The 19341-nt window shown below is 36.6% G+C and overlaps 1 protein-coding gene across 1 annotated transcript in view; it reads right to left on the bottom strand.

The window, feature by feature from the left end:
* Positions 1–7099: 7099 nt before the first annotated feature.
* LOC122805988 (extracellular calcium-sensing receptor-like) overlaps positions 7100–19341 on the bottom strand; it is a 249198-nt gene continuing 236956 nt past the window's right edge. Inside the window, exons 4-5 of the mRNA XM_044076226.1 lie at positions 18220–18343; positions 7100–8010 (exon numbers count right to left, since the gene is read on the bottom strand). Coding sequence (XP_043932161.1) covers positions 7100–8010; positions 18220–18343 — 1035 coding nt within the window. The remainder of the gene's footprint in view (positions 8011–18219; positions 18344–19341) is intronic.

The following is a 19341-nucleotide window of genomic DNA, read 5'->3' as shown; positions in this document are numbered from 1 at the left end:
CAACAAATAATCAAAAGCATGCTAACTGACAAAAGGAAACAAAAACTTTAATGAAACCTTTTTTTTAAGAAATGTTTATTAATTTAACATATATGCAATACATACACAGAAAGGAAGACATTCAATATGACATAATTGCAAAGGGTTAGAAATAGATTAAAGCAGAGTAATCTAATATAATTAACAAATTAAGTATCTTGGTATTTCAGTAGCAACATTTCAAGGTTATCCCAGCAACTAGAAGTCTTAGTGTGCTTTATAGACCTTATTCTAATCACTTCTTCTTTAGTTTTACATAGAATTGCTTCTAAACTTAAAAAATATATTTGAAATTAGGAATGAGTTTGGCTTCCAGCTTTTTAATAATTTTTCAAGCTACAGCAAGGAGACTTCAAAACATTTTTTGTTGTTGTTTGGTTTTATAGATGAAGGAAGTGGAACATTCACTAGTATTGTTCATCTAGCTAAGGAATAATTACCAGAGCATAACACTTTAAAGAATACCTACCTCTTCCTAGGATACATTTATTTTTTTCACAATCAATAATCAAATGTGCCCAATCAGCTTTTTCATCTTTAATACATATCCAACAAGCTGCAAAAGTCACTTTTCTAAACTTAGAAATTTTATAAGGAGTAACAAACATTCTATGTATATATTTCACATAAAAAACTTCCAGTATAAACTTGAAGATGTTTGACTAACTGACTTAAGTAACACAGCTTTATTTTTATCATTGAGTCAGTACCTCCACTACTAATTAAAAAAAATCAAAATTTTGCATCAATGCTATTATTTATAATTAACTTTTATATATAAATATATATAATATATATATATATATATATATATATATATATATATATATATATATATATATATATATATATATATTCGCTTTATAATCACAAAATACTGAAATATCAAATTTCAGTATTTTGAGACTATAAAGCCAAAACACCAAAAAATGAAAATGAAACCCACGAAACCCAAAACAGCGACCGTTAAAGCATACACACAAACACAAATACACCTACCTCTGCACAATAACAAAAACACACACACACACACACACACACACATTTACTATAAGCAGGGGGGCTTGCCCCCATGCACCCCCTACCTATATGTACTAACTCCAAGGTCGCACTAAACACCAACACACAAAACCCACCAACATACATTCCACACACCCCTCACATAAACACACATCACACAGATACAAACACCATACAAACACCACCACTCTCAACATTGACACACTCGCACTCTCACCTATGTACCCTAACCCACACCTAACACTCCCAGACACACTCACAAACAAACAAACCCTCCCCAAAACCCTTAAAAATACCACACTTACCTAACGCACCATCCGTACCATGGGTTCAACATTTCCGGGTTCGATATTCTGCAGTTTCGTGCATCTGCAGATTCGATGCTTTGATCTCGAGATACTGAAATTCGACATTTCAGTATTTCGAGATTCCAAAGTGTTTATATATATGGGTTCCCTACGTTAGACCAACAGCTCGGAAGATCGACACTCAAAACACTGATGCCAGAAGAACGAAACCTCAAAAACACGAAAGTTAACATGCCCGACAAACCACAATCCCGACACTTAACAAAACAAAACATTCACTGTTACACACAACACACACACAACACAAGCACACCAACAACCTAAAAACCTACACTACACCTTACACAAAACTATCTATGCGTTAACCTTAACCCAAACCCTAACCCTAAGGTCTGACACTACTGCACACTTACCTTACCCACACCCTAACCCGAAGTCCCTCACTATCGCGCACTTACCTTACCCGCACCCTAACCCTAAGTCCTTCACTATCGCACACTTACCTTACCCGCACCCTAACCCTAAGTCCCTCACTATCGCACACTTACTGGGTCATGCTCACAAGTTACCCCTGTTGGTGTTTCTGCTGTTGGGATTACGACTTGTCGGTCATCTGATTCTTTGTTCTTCTGGCATTTGTGCTTTGAGTGTCGATCTTCCACACTGTCGGTCTAACGTAGGGAACCTATATATATATATATATATATATATATATATATATATATATATATATATATATACACACACACACACACACACACACACACACACACACACACATATATATATATCTTGGACAGATTTACTTTGTAGGTCAACTTCCTTTTGATGATAGCACCCATATACTCATATAATGAGAAAATTGTTTTTTGCTAATCTTCATCTATATTACCTACAAATGTATCTGATTTCTTTGGATTAGCTGAGTAACAGTTTCATCCAACTATAATCTTTCACCAAACATTCGGATGACTTAGCTTTCCCTTTTTCAAAGCAATTGGACAACAATGCTAACTCACTCCTTTTTAGTAAATTCATTTTCAACATTATACTGAGTTTGCACAAATCTAGAGGTGTACGTGATGGGAATGCACAAACATTTCCATTTTAAAATTAATGGGAGTTTAAAAACATTTTTTATCTATTTTTAGGATTGATTTCATATATGAAGATTCTAAAGACTGGAATGAATTTCCACCTAAAGTATGATTTATTAAACAAATGAATGGATTGTTGCATAATTCTAAATTATCATATTTGATAAACTTATAAGAATTTACTAAAATTTGTTCCTGAATGATTTTCCATTAACTAGTATAAACTGAGTATAGCAAGAGTATAACAGTTAAAATTTGCAGAAATAGAATAAGATTCTGTGTTAGGAAAGCTAATACCTCCATACTCCCATAATCTAATACGATTTTTATTATAGCAGTTCTCTGCTTTGTGGAGTACCATAAGAATAAAGTTAACATTTTTCTATTTTCTTTAATATTTTTTTTTGCCAGGTATTAAAGCTATTGAATAGAGTGTGTGTGTGTGTGTATATATATATATATATATATATATATATATATATATATATATATATATATATATATATATATATATAACTGCAGGTAGAATAATTATTTTAGTAAAAACTACCCTATCCTCAAAGATAAAAAACAAACAAACATTTGTTCCATTTTTTAATGAGTAACACAAAATGCTAGGGTGTACCTGCAAAGGGAAAGTAGACCTGTAGCAAGAAAAAGTCCTAGTCCTTTTAGACTTAAAAGTTGTATTTTAGTACCAGTAAAATAGACAGGACAGGTATACCAAACCAAAAATTCTCAGTAGAGGTAGGAAATTCACCAGAGAGAGGTATCCCTCTCTCTATCTTATCAGTCAGCCAGCATCCCATTGAATCCCCAAGAAATGTATAGCAGGCACTCCAAATAACCAGTGGACATAAGTGTATTTCTCAGTCCTTTATAATTGCTTTCAAGTGATACTTAGTGTTACAGAAGATTACAGGATTCAATCACTGTTTTTATTGTATAGTAAATTTGAGTGGCTAGGGCCGGTAGCCAATTGGCATGTCTAGGTGTGTAAGAGTGGGCTGAACCTTTAATTTAAATTTGTGCTGAAAGGTAAACCCAATCCTCACACTCCCATTGGATTATCAGAGAGATCATAAACCATCAACTAGAGTTGTTGCAATTCCAGCTATAGTTTAAATAATTTAAATAAACCACCAATCAGAATTGTTACAATTCCAACTATAACTTAAATAACTTTTGCGCATAGAGTCACTAAAATGCAATGAGTAAAATGCAATAAGTAAAACAGGAGTGTCCAGAAACCAAAGTAATTTAATTCACATGTTAAGAGTGTCAGATGGATGCCTAAGTAAGTTAAATACACTAAACATTTGTGACAATTTAGAATTTCTTTTTCAGGGATGCAATCATACTCTAATGAGAACTTTCAATAAGTTTCTTATAGGTTTTTAATAAAAAAAATCCATAATTGTAAAGATTCAAGTTAATAATAAAAATAATAATCAAAACTGAAAAGAGTGAAACTGATAAATATGAAGAACCTCAAATCACTTCAAATGAACTACAAATAAAAATTACAGATAAAAAGCAAGTAAATTAATTAAATGAGAAAACCTACCAGTAAAAAGTGCGACTGGGAGTACGGTACAGTGGAGATAAAAAGATGGAATCTAGTATTCCAAAATTTAATCAAGAGCTATAGTGGAGATAATAGAAAAAAATAACATCTAGTACTCCAAAACCTAAGCAAAGACAATAGAAAACCTTATAGTCCCAATCTATAAACTAAGTTGCTGCTGCAGAAAGCTAATGTGAAAAATGATCTTAATCCTTAGTGATATTTATAGTGGTCAAGTTTTCTGAGGTTCAGGATCAGGACAATGGATTCTTTGGGTTTCAGTCCTGTTTTTTTTTTTTTTTCCTGGCCAATAGATGAATCTGCTATATTATATCATTTTTCTCCAGTAAATCACTGTGTTTACCATCCAACAGTTTTTTTGGAATATGGTCAAGGATGTGGAATTTGGAGACACTGTGCTTGCATTGTGCTGTGCATGCACAACAAGTGGGTTTCAAAGGTTGAGGTATTTTAGGTTATGCACTTGTTTAACAACTCTTGATTTTAGTTTGTTAACTGCTTTTCCTACATAAAAAGTTTTGCATCTAGTGCAATGTGCACCAGATAAAAAAATGTTATTTTGAGCAGATTTCTGACATAGACATTTAATGAGAGGTTCAATTATTTTCTACTCATCATCACAGCCACAAGTCAGGGACTTCATACTTTCACAAACATCAGTGTTGAACTTTGAACTCTTCTTTGACCCAGGTGTTCATCAAAACTACTCAAGAAGCAGGCAGGAAGCAAAGCAAGTTAGAATCAAGTAGTTTTATACAACTAAATCATTCTTTAATTTTGAGCTTGTTTTTTTTAAGTGCTAATTGCTTCATAAGCAACCTGGGAAAAGAATGCGTTCTAAAAAACAAAACACAGTTGCCAACACTTTAACATTCCTAATTAGCATATTAATTAGATCTGATATTCATTGAACCCTATAATGTGCATACTGAGTAAATAAATAAAATTATCTTATATACGTTTAAAGTTACCATTTCTACTAATTATAATTTAATGTCACTCTTATACAGGAAATATATCTTTAACTTTTAGAAATGCATTATAAGTTTAGTTCAAATGAACTATATTCATTTTTTCATTATAACAATAGCAAGGTTATATATATTTATATTCCCTATTACATAAACTGCTTTAATTTAAAACATAAAGTCATACTTGCATATGATTTGAAGCTTAAAGGCCTAAATAAACCATTTAATTAGAGGTCAAATGTATTGTTTCAAAAGATAAAGTTCCTGTAGTCAGAAAATAAATGTCACTTGTTTGAATTCTTTTTTAACTTTAGAAGCAGTTTTCCTTGACTCTGTTCAGTCTGACTCTTGAGGGATTCAGCATTTCAGTCCATTTTTATGGTGTTGTTAATAATTTTATTTTTATTAACAAATGTATATGTCTCTTCCAGTGTATCAAATACTTTGATTCCTTCAGAAAGAAATATTTTGATCTTTGCATGAAACACTAAAATAGATATAATATTGTTCTTTTTAAGTTCTTTAATCGGTAGCAAGCAGGATTTCTTTTTATTAATTGCTTCATTGGAAAAGTCATTGTCAAATCAGATTACATGCTCACCTACTTAAATAGGTGGGCTTGACCATGTGCTTTTACTATTTGGTATTTTTCCATGATGGATATAAACTTAAGTATTATAGAACATGGTGGTGAGTTTTCTTTCATTGAATGAACGATCAAGGCCCTGGGTGCCCTTCTAATTCCAAAATGTAAAGTTTCAGGTAAATTCATTATTTTAGGCAGGGAGGTTATTAAGAAGTTTTTTTTTTTATGTTATCTCCCTCATATTTCTCAGGCATGCCATATATTCTGATATTGTTTCATCTCAGTCTAGTTGCTAAATCAACAACTTTATCTGTAAATTAGTTAATATATTTTAAAAAGAATTCACTTTGAGACTCACCTTCAGTTACTTTCCCTTCATTGTCATTCAAAGCTTCTTCTATACTACTAATTTGTACACTTTGTTGTTTCCTAAGAATTTCTAAATGATGCATATCCTTTCTGCATTCTTCTTTAACACTTGATATTTTAGTATCCAGTTTGACTTTTTTTATTACTACATTCTGCATGCTAGGTATTAGTGATGGGATATACTTTTTAACAGAAGAATCCTGAGTACCACTTTTTGAGTGGCTCATGTTATAGTCTCTTCTCTTTAATGAAGCAGACAAAATTCTGACAGGAAAATTACAGCTTTTGAAGAACTTCAAGCTATCTAACTTTTCTCTTACTAGTAGTAAATATGAATAGCTATCAAGTATCTCTAAATTCCTACTTTTTGATTAGCTTTTTTTGTCAGATAAAAGTTTTCAGTTCGAGAATTTCATCCATTGCTGCTCTCAGTTAGCTATCTTGGTCATGCCCCCAATTAACCTTTTCTAGTCTGATTTATTTGATAAAGAGAAAGAAGAGATTATTCACATCACAATAAATTACCCATTTTTTTACACTTATTCTTGTTTATTATTTATTTTCCTAAAAATTCACTTATTTTCTCAGTAATTCATATTTTTGTTATGAAGAAGAGGAAATATTCTACCTTTTTGATATAAGGTTTGTTACATTTCCAGGAAAGACATGCATTCCATTATTGACAAATAAAGAAACAATCATACCACAACCAGAGTCCAAGATCAATAGCAATCTGAAAACTCCTTAGGCCAGATTCGAAAAGAGATGCTCTCACTGTATGCCCTGAATCTGGAAGACTTGCTGTCAGTGTGACATATTTCAATATAAAGCCAAAATATAAACAGGCATACACCAGGGCCATATACCAGAACACCTGTTCTCAGTATAAGTAACAGCACTGTGATACACCCTGAAATAATAGAAATATCCAGAAATAATTATTAGTTACCATTTCAGAAACAAAGGAATATTAGCCAATATGAAACCTTGAAACTAGGGAAAACTTAAGATGGGACCCCCATATGACATATTACAGCAAACGTTATCAGGACATTGATATGTTACATTTCAAAATAAATAAATAAATTAGAAAAAAATAAATAAAAGCAGTCTGCTGGGCATTATTTTAATGAATCACCTTTCCCTACCATATATTCTCTTGTGTTCATTTTTGGTCTCAGTATTATGATGTAACACTTAGGTAAGAATATACAGACAAGCATTCCAGCACTAGAAGCCAGGATGGCAAAAATTTCCACAGCCACCATGTACATCCCCCTGGTGCTCAGGTATGCAGGGATAAATGACAGCCATACACTGACAAATACCAGCATGCTAAAGGTAATATACTTGGCCTCATTGAAGCTACCAGGTAGATTCCTGGCTAAGAAAGCAACAACAAAGGAAACAACAGCTAACAAACCCAAGTATCCCAGCATTATCCAAAAGGCAAATATTGAACCTTCATTACATCCAATGATTATCTTTCCATCTTCTGCAGTCTTGTTGAATTCTGGGAATGGAGCAGATACAGACAGCCAAGCACAACATATGATGACTTGAATTAAGAATCCAGAGATGACAATAGAGTTGGAAACCTTTGGTCCTACCCAGCTTCTTAACCTGCTGCCAGGCTTTGTAGCATTAAAGGCAAGCACAACCATAACTGTTTTTGCTAAAACACATGATACACAAAGAGAAAATGTCAAACCAAATATTACTTGATGAAACATGCAAGACAGTTTTGCAGGCTGACCAATGAACAACAGTGAACAGAGAAAGCAAAGTACAAGGGCTATTAGAAGGAGGTAGCTGAGTTCTCGGTTGTTGGCCTTGACTATTGGAGTGTCTTTGAATTTTAGAAAATTGCAGAGAATAGAAACTGTCATCACGCTGAAGGCAAGACTGCAACAAAACAGTGACTGCCCCAAAGGGTCTTCATAGGAAAGATATTCTAGATGTTTTGGGATACATTTGTCTCGTTTGTCATTAGACCAGAAATCTTCTGAACACTTCATGCAGTTCACAGCATCTGGGGGGAAATTAATATTAGGTGAATCATGGCTTAAGTAATTGTAATTCTTACCAGAGCATTGCTGGATACCATAACATTTGATAAAATACAATATGCATGACAATATCTATTTAATATTACTTAAGAAAGAAAGGAAGTAACAGTAACAATCTGCACACATTACCATTTCATGACCCAATTCCCCAATCATGTATTGTGTATGGTATAGATAATGTGTATAAACCTAGCTGGCAGCATTAAAGAATACCTAAATGAAAACAAACCATAGTGCATTTTGGAACCTGATTAGCATAAGCCTTAACACATAATCTTTCAGATATTAGAGTAGTCTTTCATTTACACATTAGACAGCTGCAGATGTTACCAAGATATGGCTGACTGGTGATTTAAATGATTTTATGTGATGAAATCCAATGATATAATATAATGATCTGGCAAAGACAGTGGCTGTGATAATTCATAAAAAATAGGAATAGCATGGACTGCACCAGTATGTCGAGGTTCCATGCTGCACCCTCTTGTGATTTACAGTCACACATATCCCCACATACCATCTCATTACTGTAGACTTTGTACAGCTATGAACTGCTCAACATATGCTATAAAGCAGCACAGGTCACTCACCTTCCCACATACAGGTACATAAATGCAGACACAAACATACACACACACATACACACACACACACACACACACACACACACACACACACACACACACACACACACACATATACACACACACACACATACACACACACAAACTCACACACACACACACACATGCAGATGCATCAAGACAGTCAGCTACACACAGATGACTGACATACTGTTCCTACCTTCACAGCTATGGGACAGGGAAGTGTAGGTAGTGCAAAGCTGTTGTGCACTGTGCACCCCTTCTTTACTTAACTACTGAGGACAGTAGCATAGGACCACACAGATATATAAATGCAAACTCCGTGCACAGACCCTGTTCTACTCACACACACATCTGGTATGTACTTACTCTATAATCATGATGCTTCCATTCATGCAACCCACATATCACATTAGACAGTCATCATGCAATAAACACACATACATGCAGACACACATTAGACAGTCATCATGCAATAGACACTCACGCATACACACACACACACGTGCACACACACACGCATGCATACACGTTCACGCGCGCGCACACACACACACACACACACACACACACACACACACACACACACATACAGTCAGCATTCAATAAACACACAAACACACACACACATAGACACACACACAGACACACACACACACACACACACACACACACACACACACACACACACACACACACACACACACACATACACAGTCAGCATTCAATAAACACACACACACACACACACACACACACACACACACACACACACACACACACACCAAGTCAGAAAGACATTCAGGCACACATATATTCACAAGAACCATTTGTGTACAGATGCTCAGAGAACCATTCATGCACTATTCCTCTACAAACACAGACACACCATCACATAGGGACAAATGGCTTCACACCCACATAATTGGTCAATGCTACATACCTGGACTGGATATTTCTGCAGATTCACAGACCTCTTAGAATGCCTACCTAGCAGCAGAAGTTAATGCACTTTCTGCACTGTTCTTCCTTTAGGTTAACTTGTTTAGTATTAAATGCTTGACTTCTGTACTATGCAAGTATCATAATGTTGCAGTGTACCAGATTAGTTATTTGTAGCTTTTATCATAAGCACCACTCCCAATGAACAAATTAAAGTACAGCATTGAATCTTTCACTACCCAATAGTGTGGACCTGTGTTTCTACACAATGGGGGGGGGGCTCTTAGATTTTTGACAGGCTTGCCTAATGCACAAGGTGTATTGCATATTTTTTTCTGAACTTTACAACTTGTCTATAAATCTCAGTGTGTGAGCATGTGTATGCAGACATGTGCATGCATGTGTGCATCCTTCAAGGGGCTGATACCCCATTCAGGAAGAGTTTCTATGTCTCACATTCACTATATGCCTCTGATGCCCTTTAACCTTGCACTGGTTTAAGAGGGCAATCTGAGTGTAAATGAATGAATGAAAAGTATGCTATTACTACAAACACCAAGGTGTTTAATGTATTACAGCAGAAAACATCAAATCCATATTCACCAAACATGATCTAGACAAGTATTCAATATTGAATGATGGATATTCCCAAGCTATAACATTCTGAAAATGCAGATTTTATTTAATTAGAATGAAAAAGGTGCAAGTAATATAATAACCCACAAAATAACCCATGTGGAACGCCAATCATCTATCTTCTAACTACGCACACCATATATATACATTTATACAGAGAGAAAGAAAGAGATCTATATGTATAAATGTAAAGAAAAAAGTAAAAAAAAAACTTTAAAGTTATAGCAGTCAAAGATAAAGGTATTTCAAATCATGATGTTGTAAAATACATTTAGGGATCTATGCTGTCTTGTCAACACTTGCCATGGTGTAAATGTGAAGAAACAAGATATCTGTGGAGCTCACATACTAACATTTATGGCTACAAACCATGCACCGTATCTGTTCATCTAAATTATCAAAAAATTACAAATAAATACATCTGATACATATTGTTTTTGACAAAGATGTTTCTGAAGCAGCCCTTGTTTATGTTGCATGCTGCTGCACTTTTCGACCTCTTCAATTTATTGACCTTGAGAGGCAGGTTATTTTAGTTATACTTCAGTTCACTGGTTATTTCTGCTGTCATTCAAGTAAAAAATCTAAACATCAAAACTTTTGCATGTAATATAAGCTGGAATGATTAAGCAGTAAAAAATAAGGCTGGGCAACTCTCTTGGGTTAGCATTGTTGCCTCATAGTGCTTGGTTCCCCAATTTATTTCTAGGAAGGGATGCCTTTTGTGCAGAAAAAAATATATGCTGTTCCTGTGGGGATATACATTTCTGCCAAGCAATATGGTTTCCTCACACTTCTAAGACATACAGGTGAAACTGCAGATTTCCTGAACTGTCCATGTGTGTAAGTGGATGGGTGCACTCCCAGGGATAACACTAATATGCCATCAAAGTCTGGTTTCCAGACATATGCTCATTGATTACCAGGTCAGACTCCAGTTGTGCTGCAGCACTGAAATGGTATAAGAAGTAATAATATTCAGCAATCTGTTTAATCCACTGATGAGAATAAAATCATTTTTAGATCATGAGGAATTGAGTCTTTCATTAAACCTTGTTTCCTTGTAACAAGACAGAATTAGGAAACTATAACCTCACAAATGATTGAAATAGAATTCTTCAGTAAATGTAGTTTTGTTAACTCCTTAAAAAGAAGTGGCGCTCTTCATGTATCAGTGGTACTACTGTGTCATTAGCTTAAGTATTATTCCTAGAATTTAATATTTTACTGACAGCTCCCCTGGAAGCAGGACTGTAATTGCAGCCATTCAACATTATGTTCCTGCTTCTAGAGGTGTACCCAAAAAGGCAGTAATTTGGAAGGGCTGGCAAGATAGTTTGTGTATAAAAGCAACTAGTCTTTTGAGTATATTATGATGGGCAAAGCTATTTTTTCACTGACTTCAGTCAATTATTGAAGAGGTACTTTTGAGTTAATTATGGGAGTTAATAGAACTTTGTAGACTTAAGTGTTGGATAGCTAAGATCTGTGGGATGGGAGAGTGAGCATAGGTAGGAGAACAGCTAGGGATGTGCATTAGGCAATTGTACATAAATTATAAGCAAATCTGAATAATTATAATTATTGTGTAGGAAGAATATTTGCTTTTGAGATAATTTGACCATGGTATTCCTTTCTTTTATACAAACACTGTTTAGACAAGTTAATGATTAGTATTCATTTTGGGTGAATGTATCTTTTATGTATTCGACATAGGTTTGGATACAGACAATTGATGTGTTACTAACACTCTTAGACCCTTTTGGAAGTTGTATTGCTCAGGCTCTGAATTGCATTGCATACGTGGAAATTCCTTACGATTCCACGAGCAGGATAAGTTATTTCTTACACTTATTTCACTAAACTGCACATCTGAAACGCTTATAATTGTGATATACAGTTGATTTACTACATTTTGCACTGTTATAAAGCTTTTTTTATTGTTTCTCTGCATTTATGTACTGTTTTATACTGTTTTCACTGTATTTTTCATTGCTAGATATTGTTTCATTACTCTAATTGCATGTTTACTGAGTTACTTAACTGTAAACTACTTTTTCATACCGAGAGTTGTATTTTCTGTTTGTGAGTGCTCTATCCGAGCTTTTCTGTGCATTTTTGATTTTTTGAGGCTTCTGTGTTCTACAGCTAGGAACTGTAATAGTGTGCATTACTATAATTGTCTGTTTACAGTTAAAGCCATACTCTAGAGTCTGCTTGCTCCTTGATCTGTTTAAAACTTTCATTTAGTGGCTACAGCTAGGAACTGTAATGTTTCCCACCCACTGTTCATATACTTGGTGGCTTAGCATTTGCCCACCCATACTGTATATTTGATCTGTGACACTCCTCCCAGTCTAGTGTCATTAGTTCACTCAATCTAATAGAGAACATTTGTGAAGGACAACCCACTCAGATTCTTAACGTTGAATTAACTTCTGTTCCAGCTTTCTCCATCTCCACTTAAAAAATTATAAGCTTGCTTCCCCCCTTTCCTGCGGCAGGTCTTGTCCAGATACTGATTTGCTGTGTCCAGGACTGTTTGTGAGCTCCTAAGCCCCCCCCCCCCCACTTAACTGGGGTTAAACTATTCCTGGCGCCATAAAGTCTGTTCTTCAAATTTTCCCCTTGCAACTAGCCAGCTTTTTAGTTTTAGCACTCAAATCTGTTTCTTTGAGCTCAGCATTTGTTCAGAACTCATTGCAAGCACTAAATAAGTTTCAAATTACTACAGCACTCAACTTTCCTCACTTGTCTAGAGGAAAACTGTTTTTAGTACTTAATAAATAAGCACCTATTCAGGCATGTCTAAAGGTCAGCTCCTGGTGTTTTCACCTGTCTACCTGATGAATCTGGGCATCTTGGGAAAATGCAGCAATTGTCTCATGTACACAGACAACCCTCTCCTCCTATGACCTGTGAGAGATGCACTTATATAGCCAAACTGGAAGCAAAGCTCTCTTCACCGAAGACTGGACTAGACAGTCAAAAGGAAAAGGTAAACACTTGCACCACACCACACTTATCACATAGTCCCTCAAAATCTACACCACCAAAACACACACACAGAAGCACAAAACACACACCTTCATTCATGGAGGCTCTCAGTACAAATCTGCCCAAAGAACAGAGACCGCCAAAGCAGAAATGCAAGCAACCTCCACCCCCCAACACAACTCAAATGACACATAGCCCACATACTCAGTGTGCCACTCAACTACAGCCCATAAGGCATAACGTACCCAACACTTTAGTCATAGGTGACTCTATAGTCAGGCACACTGATTTTCCACTTACCAGGCTAAACAAGGAAAAAGTTACTGTCAACTACCTGTCAGGTGCCAGAATCCACCATATAATGCACACACTCAGGTCACTCCACAACAAGTACAAATATGACTCTGTCGTTGTCCATGTTGGTGTGAATGACCTGAGACATACCTCCCTGGACTACATGAAAACAGACATGGAGGAGTCTCCTATCTTGTAGCCCAGGCAGGTATGACCCCAGCCCTGAGTAGCATCCTGCCATCACCCAGAATGATACCACAGTACAAGGACAAAATGATTGACTTTAACAATTCGCTAAGCTTCTGGTGTCATTCTAAGGGAATCCAGTATCTGTCTGCCTGGGATGACATGATCGACAGGCCACGCTGCTTTGCCAGAGATGGCCTGCACCTGTCGCCCTTGGGATTCCAGATACTGGCAAAGGTTCTTGCCACACCTATAGTGCCTTTTTTAGGCAAGGCTCAAATGACAAATTCACCACCATAACAGGTACAAGCAAGCAAAATCTGAGGGTAATACTACTCAATGCTAGAAGTCTAAACCTCAAAATGCACTCACTCGAGGCACTCCTTAAAATGGAGAACACTGACATCTGTGCAGTGACAAAGACCTGGTTCAAAGCTCCAGAGAGCACCCCTGCATTACCAGGCTATAATTCATACCACACCTTTCGGCCACCAAACCCGGACTGAAACACTAAAGCTGGAGGTGTGTCCATATTCATTAAGGATATCCACACCTCCAAGCTAGTTGCTCAGCATAATGCATCCGAGATTATCCAGATTCAACTAACTCTGGGCAAAACCGCAATCCAGATTGTAGCTTGCTACAGACCCCTCACCATGCCCCAGGATTCCCACTCCTCTTTTCTTGATACACTGGAAAATATTAAGGTACAACCCAACACTCTAATAATGGGTGATTTCAGCTACCCTACCATTAACTGGGAAAACTACTCATGTACCAAATCTTTTGCTCAACGTTTTCTGGAAATCATCAATTCCAACACCTTGGATCAATTTATCCACCCCCCCCCCCACCAGGGGCAGCAATATCCTAGACCTGGTCATCACCAACATGGGTGACCGGTGTTCAACACCAGAGGTCAGCTCCTCGTTGGTCAGATCCGACCACAAGCTAATCACCCTAGACATCCACATCCTGCTCCCACCTCCATTAGGAAAACAACCGTAAAAAATTTCTCCAAAGCCAACTTCACGCTTCTTAAGACAGAACTGGCAAACTTCATGACACCCATGCAGATGGACAATAGAGGTATGATGGCTGAATCCTACACAAATGCACTTTATAAGCACTTACACGAGTGCATGAATCGTGGCATCCCTAACATAACCAAGATGCTATCCTCCAAAAAAGGAAGCCAATCTGGTGGTCTTCTTCCATAAACAAACTCTACAACAGAAGAAAGAAACTGTTGCAAAAAAGAGTAAAATCCCACAATTGGAGGAACTCCCTGGTCAGCCTCAGTAAGAAGCTGAGATCCCTCATAAAATTCTCCAAAGCTAGTTATGAAAACAAAATTGCCACTGATTATAAAGACAACCACAAAGCATTCTATAGCTATGTCAAGAATCTCAATGGCAACACTCAGATCTGCTCTGAGTTACAGCACAATGACACTAAATAAACAGAACCAACTGATATTGCCATCATCTTGGCAGATAGGTTCAGTGCTAACTTTACCCCCCTCTCACCCCTAAATGGCCCATCTTTATACTGGAAGAATGCAAAGTTCCTGTAATCACGGCTGCACAGGTAAAAACCTCACTCTCCAAAGCCAAGAACAGAGCATCCATGGGACTTGACAACATCCCAGGCTGCCATCTACATGAACTACAGAATGAACTGGCACCCCACCGAAGTACCATGTTCAATCATAGCCTTACCTCAGGCTTTGTTCCCATTGAATGGCACACCGCAACGGTTATCCCACTCCACAAAGGGGGGGGGGCACAACAGACCCAGGAGTCTACTGCTCCAATAGCCTGAAGAGCCTGGTCTGCAAGGCCATGGAACGTATCATCATGGAAGTCATAAACAAAGACATTGGAGATCTCCAAAATCTGTACCCTACACAGTTTGGGTTTGTAAAAGGCAGATCATGTCTCCAAAACCTGATAGACTTCTTTGAAGTAGTCACCAAAGCCATAGATGAGGGTAAGGTGGTTCACACAGCTTATCTAGATCTCGCCAAGGTGTTCGACACCATCCCCCACTCTGGAGTTATAGACAAACTCACTAAACTAGGTATAAATCCATATGTCACAAGATGGGTTGCCACCTGGCTTACTGACAGAACCCACACTGTGAAAGTAGCAGACTCCAAATCAGACTTCAGACCAGTGACAAGTGGAGTACCACAGGGTTCAGTCCTGGGTCCTCTCTTGTTTGGTATCTACTTCTCTGAAGTAAGGGCTAACACAGAAGGTCTTTGGCTAACTAAATTCGCAGATGACTGCAAACTAGGAGTCATAATCAAAACTCCTAATGATGTGGACATCCTACAAAAGGGCCTCACTGAGACAGATGCCTGGTGTCAAAGCCATGTCTCAAGCTCAATGTCAAAAAGTGCATTGTTATCCCCTTTGGTAAAAACTCTGTACCCATGAACTACCACATAGGGGGTAGTCTACTTAACACCAAAAGTGTGATAAGAGACCTTGGGAAATAGGTGGATAGTAGTCTCTCCTTTGATAATCACATCACCACAGTGGTTAGGAAATCCTTCTACATGGTACACCTCATCACAAAAGGTTTCTCATCCAGAAAAAAAGAGGTCATTGCTCCCCTCTACTCATCACTCATTAGACCCATTATAGAGTACAACGCCCCTTTTGGTATGTACCTCACAAGACAGCTACAACAACTGGAAAGGCCGCAAAAATACCTCACAAAGAGGATTACTGGCCTCAAACAGATGCCTTATGCAGACCGTCTCAAAAAACTCCAGCTTTACTCCATTGCATATTGCCTATTCATAGGCGATCTTTGCTTAACATACAAAGCTATGTCAAACCCAGAGCTGTTGGACATGCTCCACTTAAATAAATCCCAATCCCTCCGAGCTACACGCTCTAGGGACCTAAACCTTGTCACCACAATAAACAGAACATGCTGGGGAGATAGATTCCTATCCCAGAGACTTCCCATACTCTGGAACAGACTATCTATCTATCTATCTATGTCAAACAGAGCTCCTCATTAGCACTCTTCAAGAAAAATCTTGATGATTGGATGGGTAATAGGAAATTCACCCCAGGGATCACTTCTGTGGTTCTGCTTGACAATGGCACAGGAAAGTAATTTTCTTGGGTGGTGAAAGCCAGGGTGCCTTTTTTGGCTAGGCTTATATAGGCCCTAGGGCCAATAGCCTAGTACCTACCTATGAACATAATAGTAAAGCCTTGTTATATCTGCAGCAGATCCATATACAGTTTTGTAGACATTTATTCCTATGATTTAATGGTTTCCATCCAACTGAGGAGAAATGACAGAGAAGAAGATAAATGGGGATAATGTTTTATGTGTCTCAATATAGAAGGAGTTATGGTATTTATCACAGTGAAAGTCTGAGTGGTGTTTTTTTTATTTCTGCATACAGCTAGGTCATCTTCAGAAAGTCAGATGTGGTTAGATTGCTAAATATATTGCAGAGAAGGTGAATAGAATATATGTAGCTATTAAGCCCAGGCGGACACTTCAGATACCATATGTTGGGTAATGATATGGATGAACAGTATACAATTTGCAAAATTGATGTGTAGGTTTGTTTACATGACTTTACGCCTATCTAGACTCACATTTAAGAATTTAAGTGACCATGTGATAGATGACTGTGTTGAAGGCTTTGCCATGGTCTCTAAAGTTATTGTCTCCTTCCATATTTTTATAGATCTAATTTGAAGAGATGAGCTGTGCAATTATTACACCATTTTACAGAAACCAAGTAAAATTTTACATGGTTGTTTTGTTTAAAGCCTGCATCATCTATGTCACTGCTTTTTACAAGACCTTTTGAAAAGATAAGTAGTACTATTATAGGATACAAATGATCTGTTCATTTATGGCTGTACACTTTACGAATGGGTATATCAGTTGGCATTTTTTTAGAAAGAGCCTGTCATTAGGTCTCCCTTCCATTAGGTCCCACGAAAATCTTGCTGAAAGTAGACAGCTTTGCAAAGACTTGATGTACTGGGGGAAAGGCCATGTTTGCTCTTCTTAAGTCGCATCTCAGATCATTATCTCCAAATGCAACATCACTGTGATTATGCTGTTATTGTGTTCCAGAATGTTGACCCCACAATCAGATTTTTAAGACCTCTATCTCTAGAAGTGATAAATTGCTTTATTTAAAGTAGCTGTTAGTATTAATAAATGTGAAGGCAATATTTTTAATTACTGATATTTGCTCATTGTGAGCAATTATACATTTATTGCAGACTTTTAAGTCTTGATTTACATGCCTTTTCTACAAGTACCTCACATAGGGTTATTTGCTTAATTATTACGAAAGATAGTTAAGAATGTATATATGACATAGTGTGAACAGGTGGAGTCAAGAAAATTGCAGCACATTCTCATAGGCCATTTTTTTAAGATTTTGAGAATAAAGTATCCATCTTCTCAATCTTATTTTTAGATTAAATTAATAAAATTCACTATATTGTTACTTACCAGTTTGGTTGGAGATTTCTCCCTTAGAACAGAGAAAACAGTCAAAGCAACAGATCGGCTGACCCCTACGAGAAACCTTTTGGTAGCCATGAGAACAGCTTTTACTGCAGACAGAATTTGGCACCTAAGGAAAATAAGAAGCATTCTCTTAAAAATATACAATAGCAGTATATTTCCCACATAGATAAAGGCATTCCTTTCCATTCTAACTTGAGGAAAATAAATATTGCACAACTACCCTCTGTACAATGATCATTTTTATTTTTTCTGTTATCTTTTCCTACAGAAATATTTTAACGGCAGCAGTACACTAAGCTATGCCAAAAAGTTTGGTGTCAACACAAACGATAAACAATGCAAATAACAGTCTGACACTGGAATTTCTGGCTTCTGTCATTTTGTTGTTAAACATTATTGATGCTCTCATAACCTTTACTGATAACAGACCACACTCCAAGCAGAAACTGATTCAAAATATTTATTTTCTAACTACAACTAGTAGGAACTCTGGTTACATTGCTAAAACAAGCAGAGTCATATTAAGCAATAAATAGGTTTTGGAAATAGAACAGAATAAAATAATCAAGCAGTAAATAGGTTTTGGAAATAGAACTGAATAAAATAATCTACAATATTAAAAGAGATATATGCAGCATGAATGTACATATGAGTACATATGTGTGTGTGTGTGTGTGTGTGTGTGTGTGTGTGTGTATGTGTGTGTGTGTGTGTGTCTGTGTGAGTGAGCATGTATGTGTGTGTGTGTGTGTGTGTGTGTGTGTGTGTGTGTGTGTGTGTGTGTGTGTGTGTGTATGTATATATATATATATATATATATATATATATATATATATATATATATATATATATATATATGTATATATATATATATATATATATATATATATGGATCTGGTTCATTTCGCCAAATTGTATTTCAAGACCATATCTCCGAAAGCACAAATTTTCGAAAACTTATTTTACCAAATTTCATTTCACCACAAATAGTAGCAGCAGTGTATATGCCCTGTTCCCCACTGTAGTGCGATCCTGGAGTTAGAATATATAGTTGGGGGTGTGTGGGGGGGGGGGGGGTGCAGCCCCCCACCTAGTTTGATTAAA

The sequence above is a fragment of the Protopterus annectens genome, chromosome 7.part0, assembly GCF_019279795.1.
Source record: "Protopterus annectens isolate FY-2018-M chromosome 7.part0, PAN1.0, whole genome shotgun sequence".
NCBI lineage: Eukaryota > Metazoa > Chordata > Ceratodontiformes > Protopteridae > Protopterus > Protopterus annectens.
This window is presented reverse-complemented; position numbering and strand designations above follow the sequence as displayed.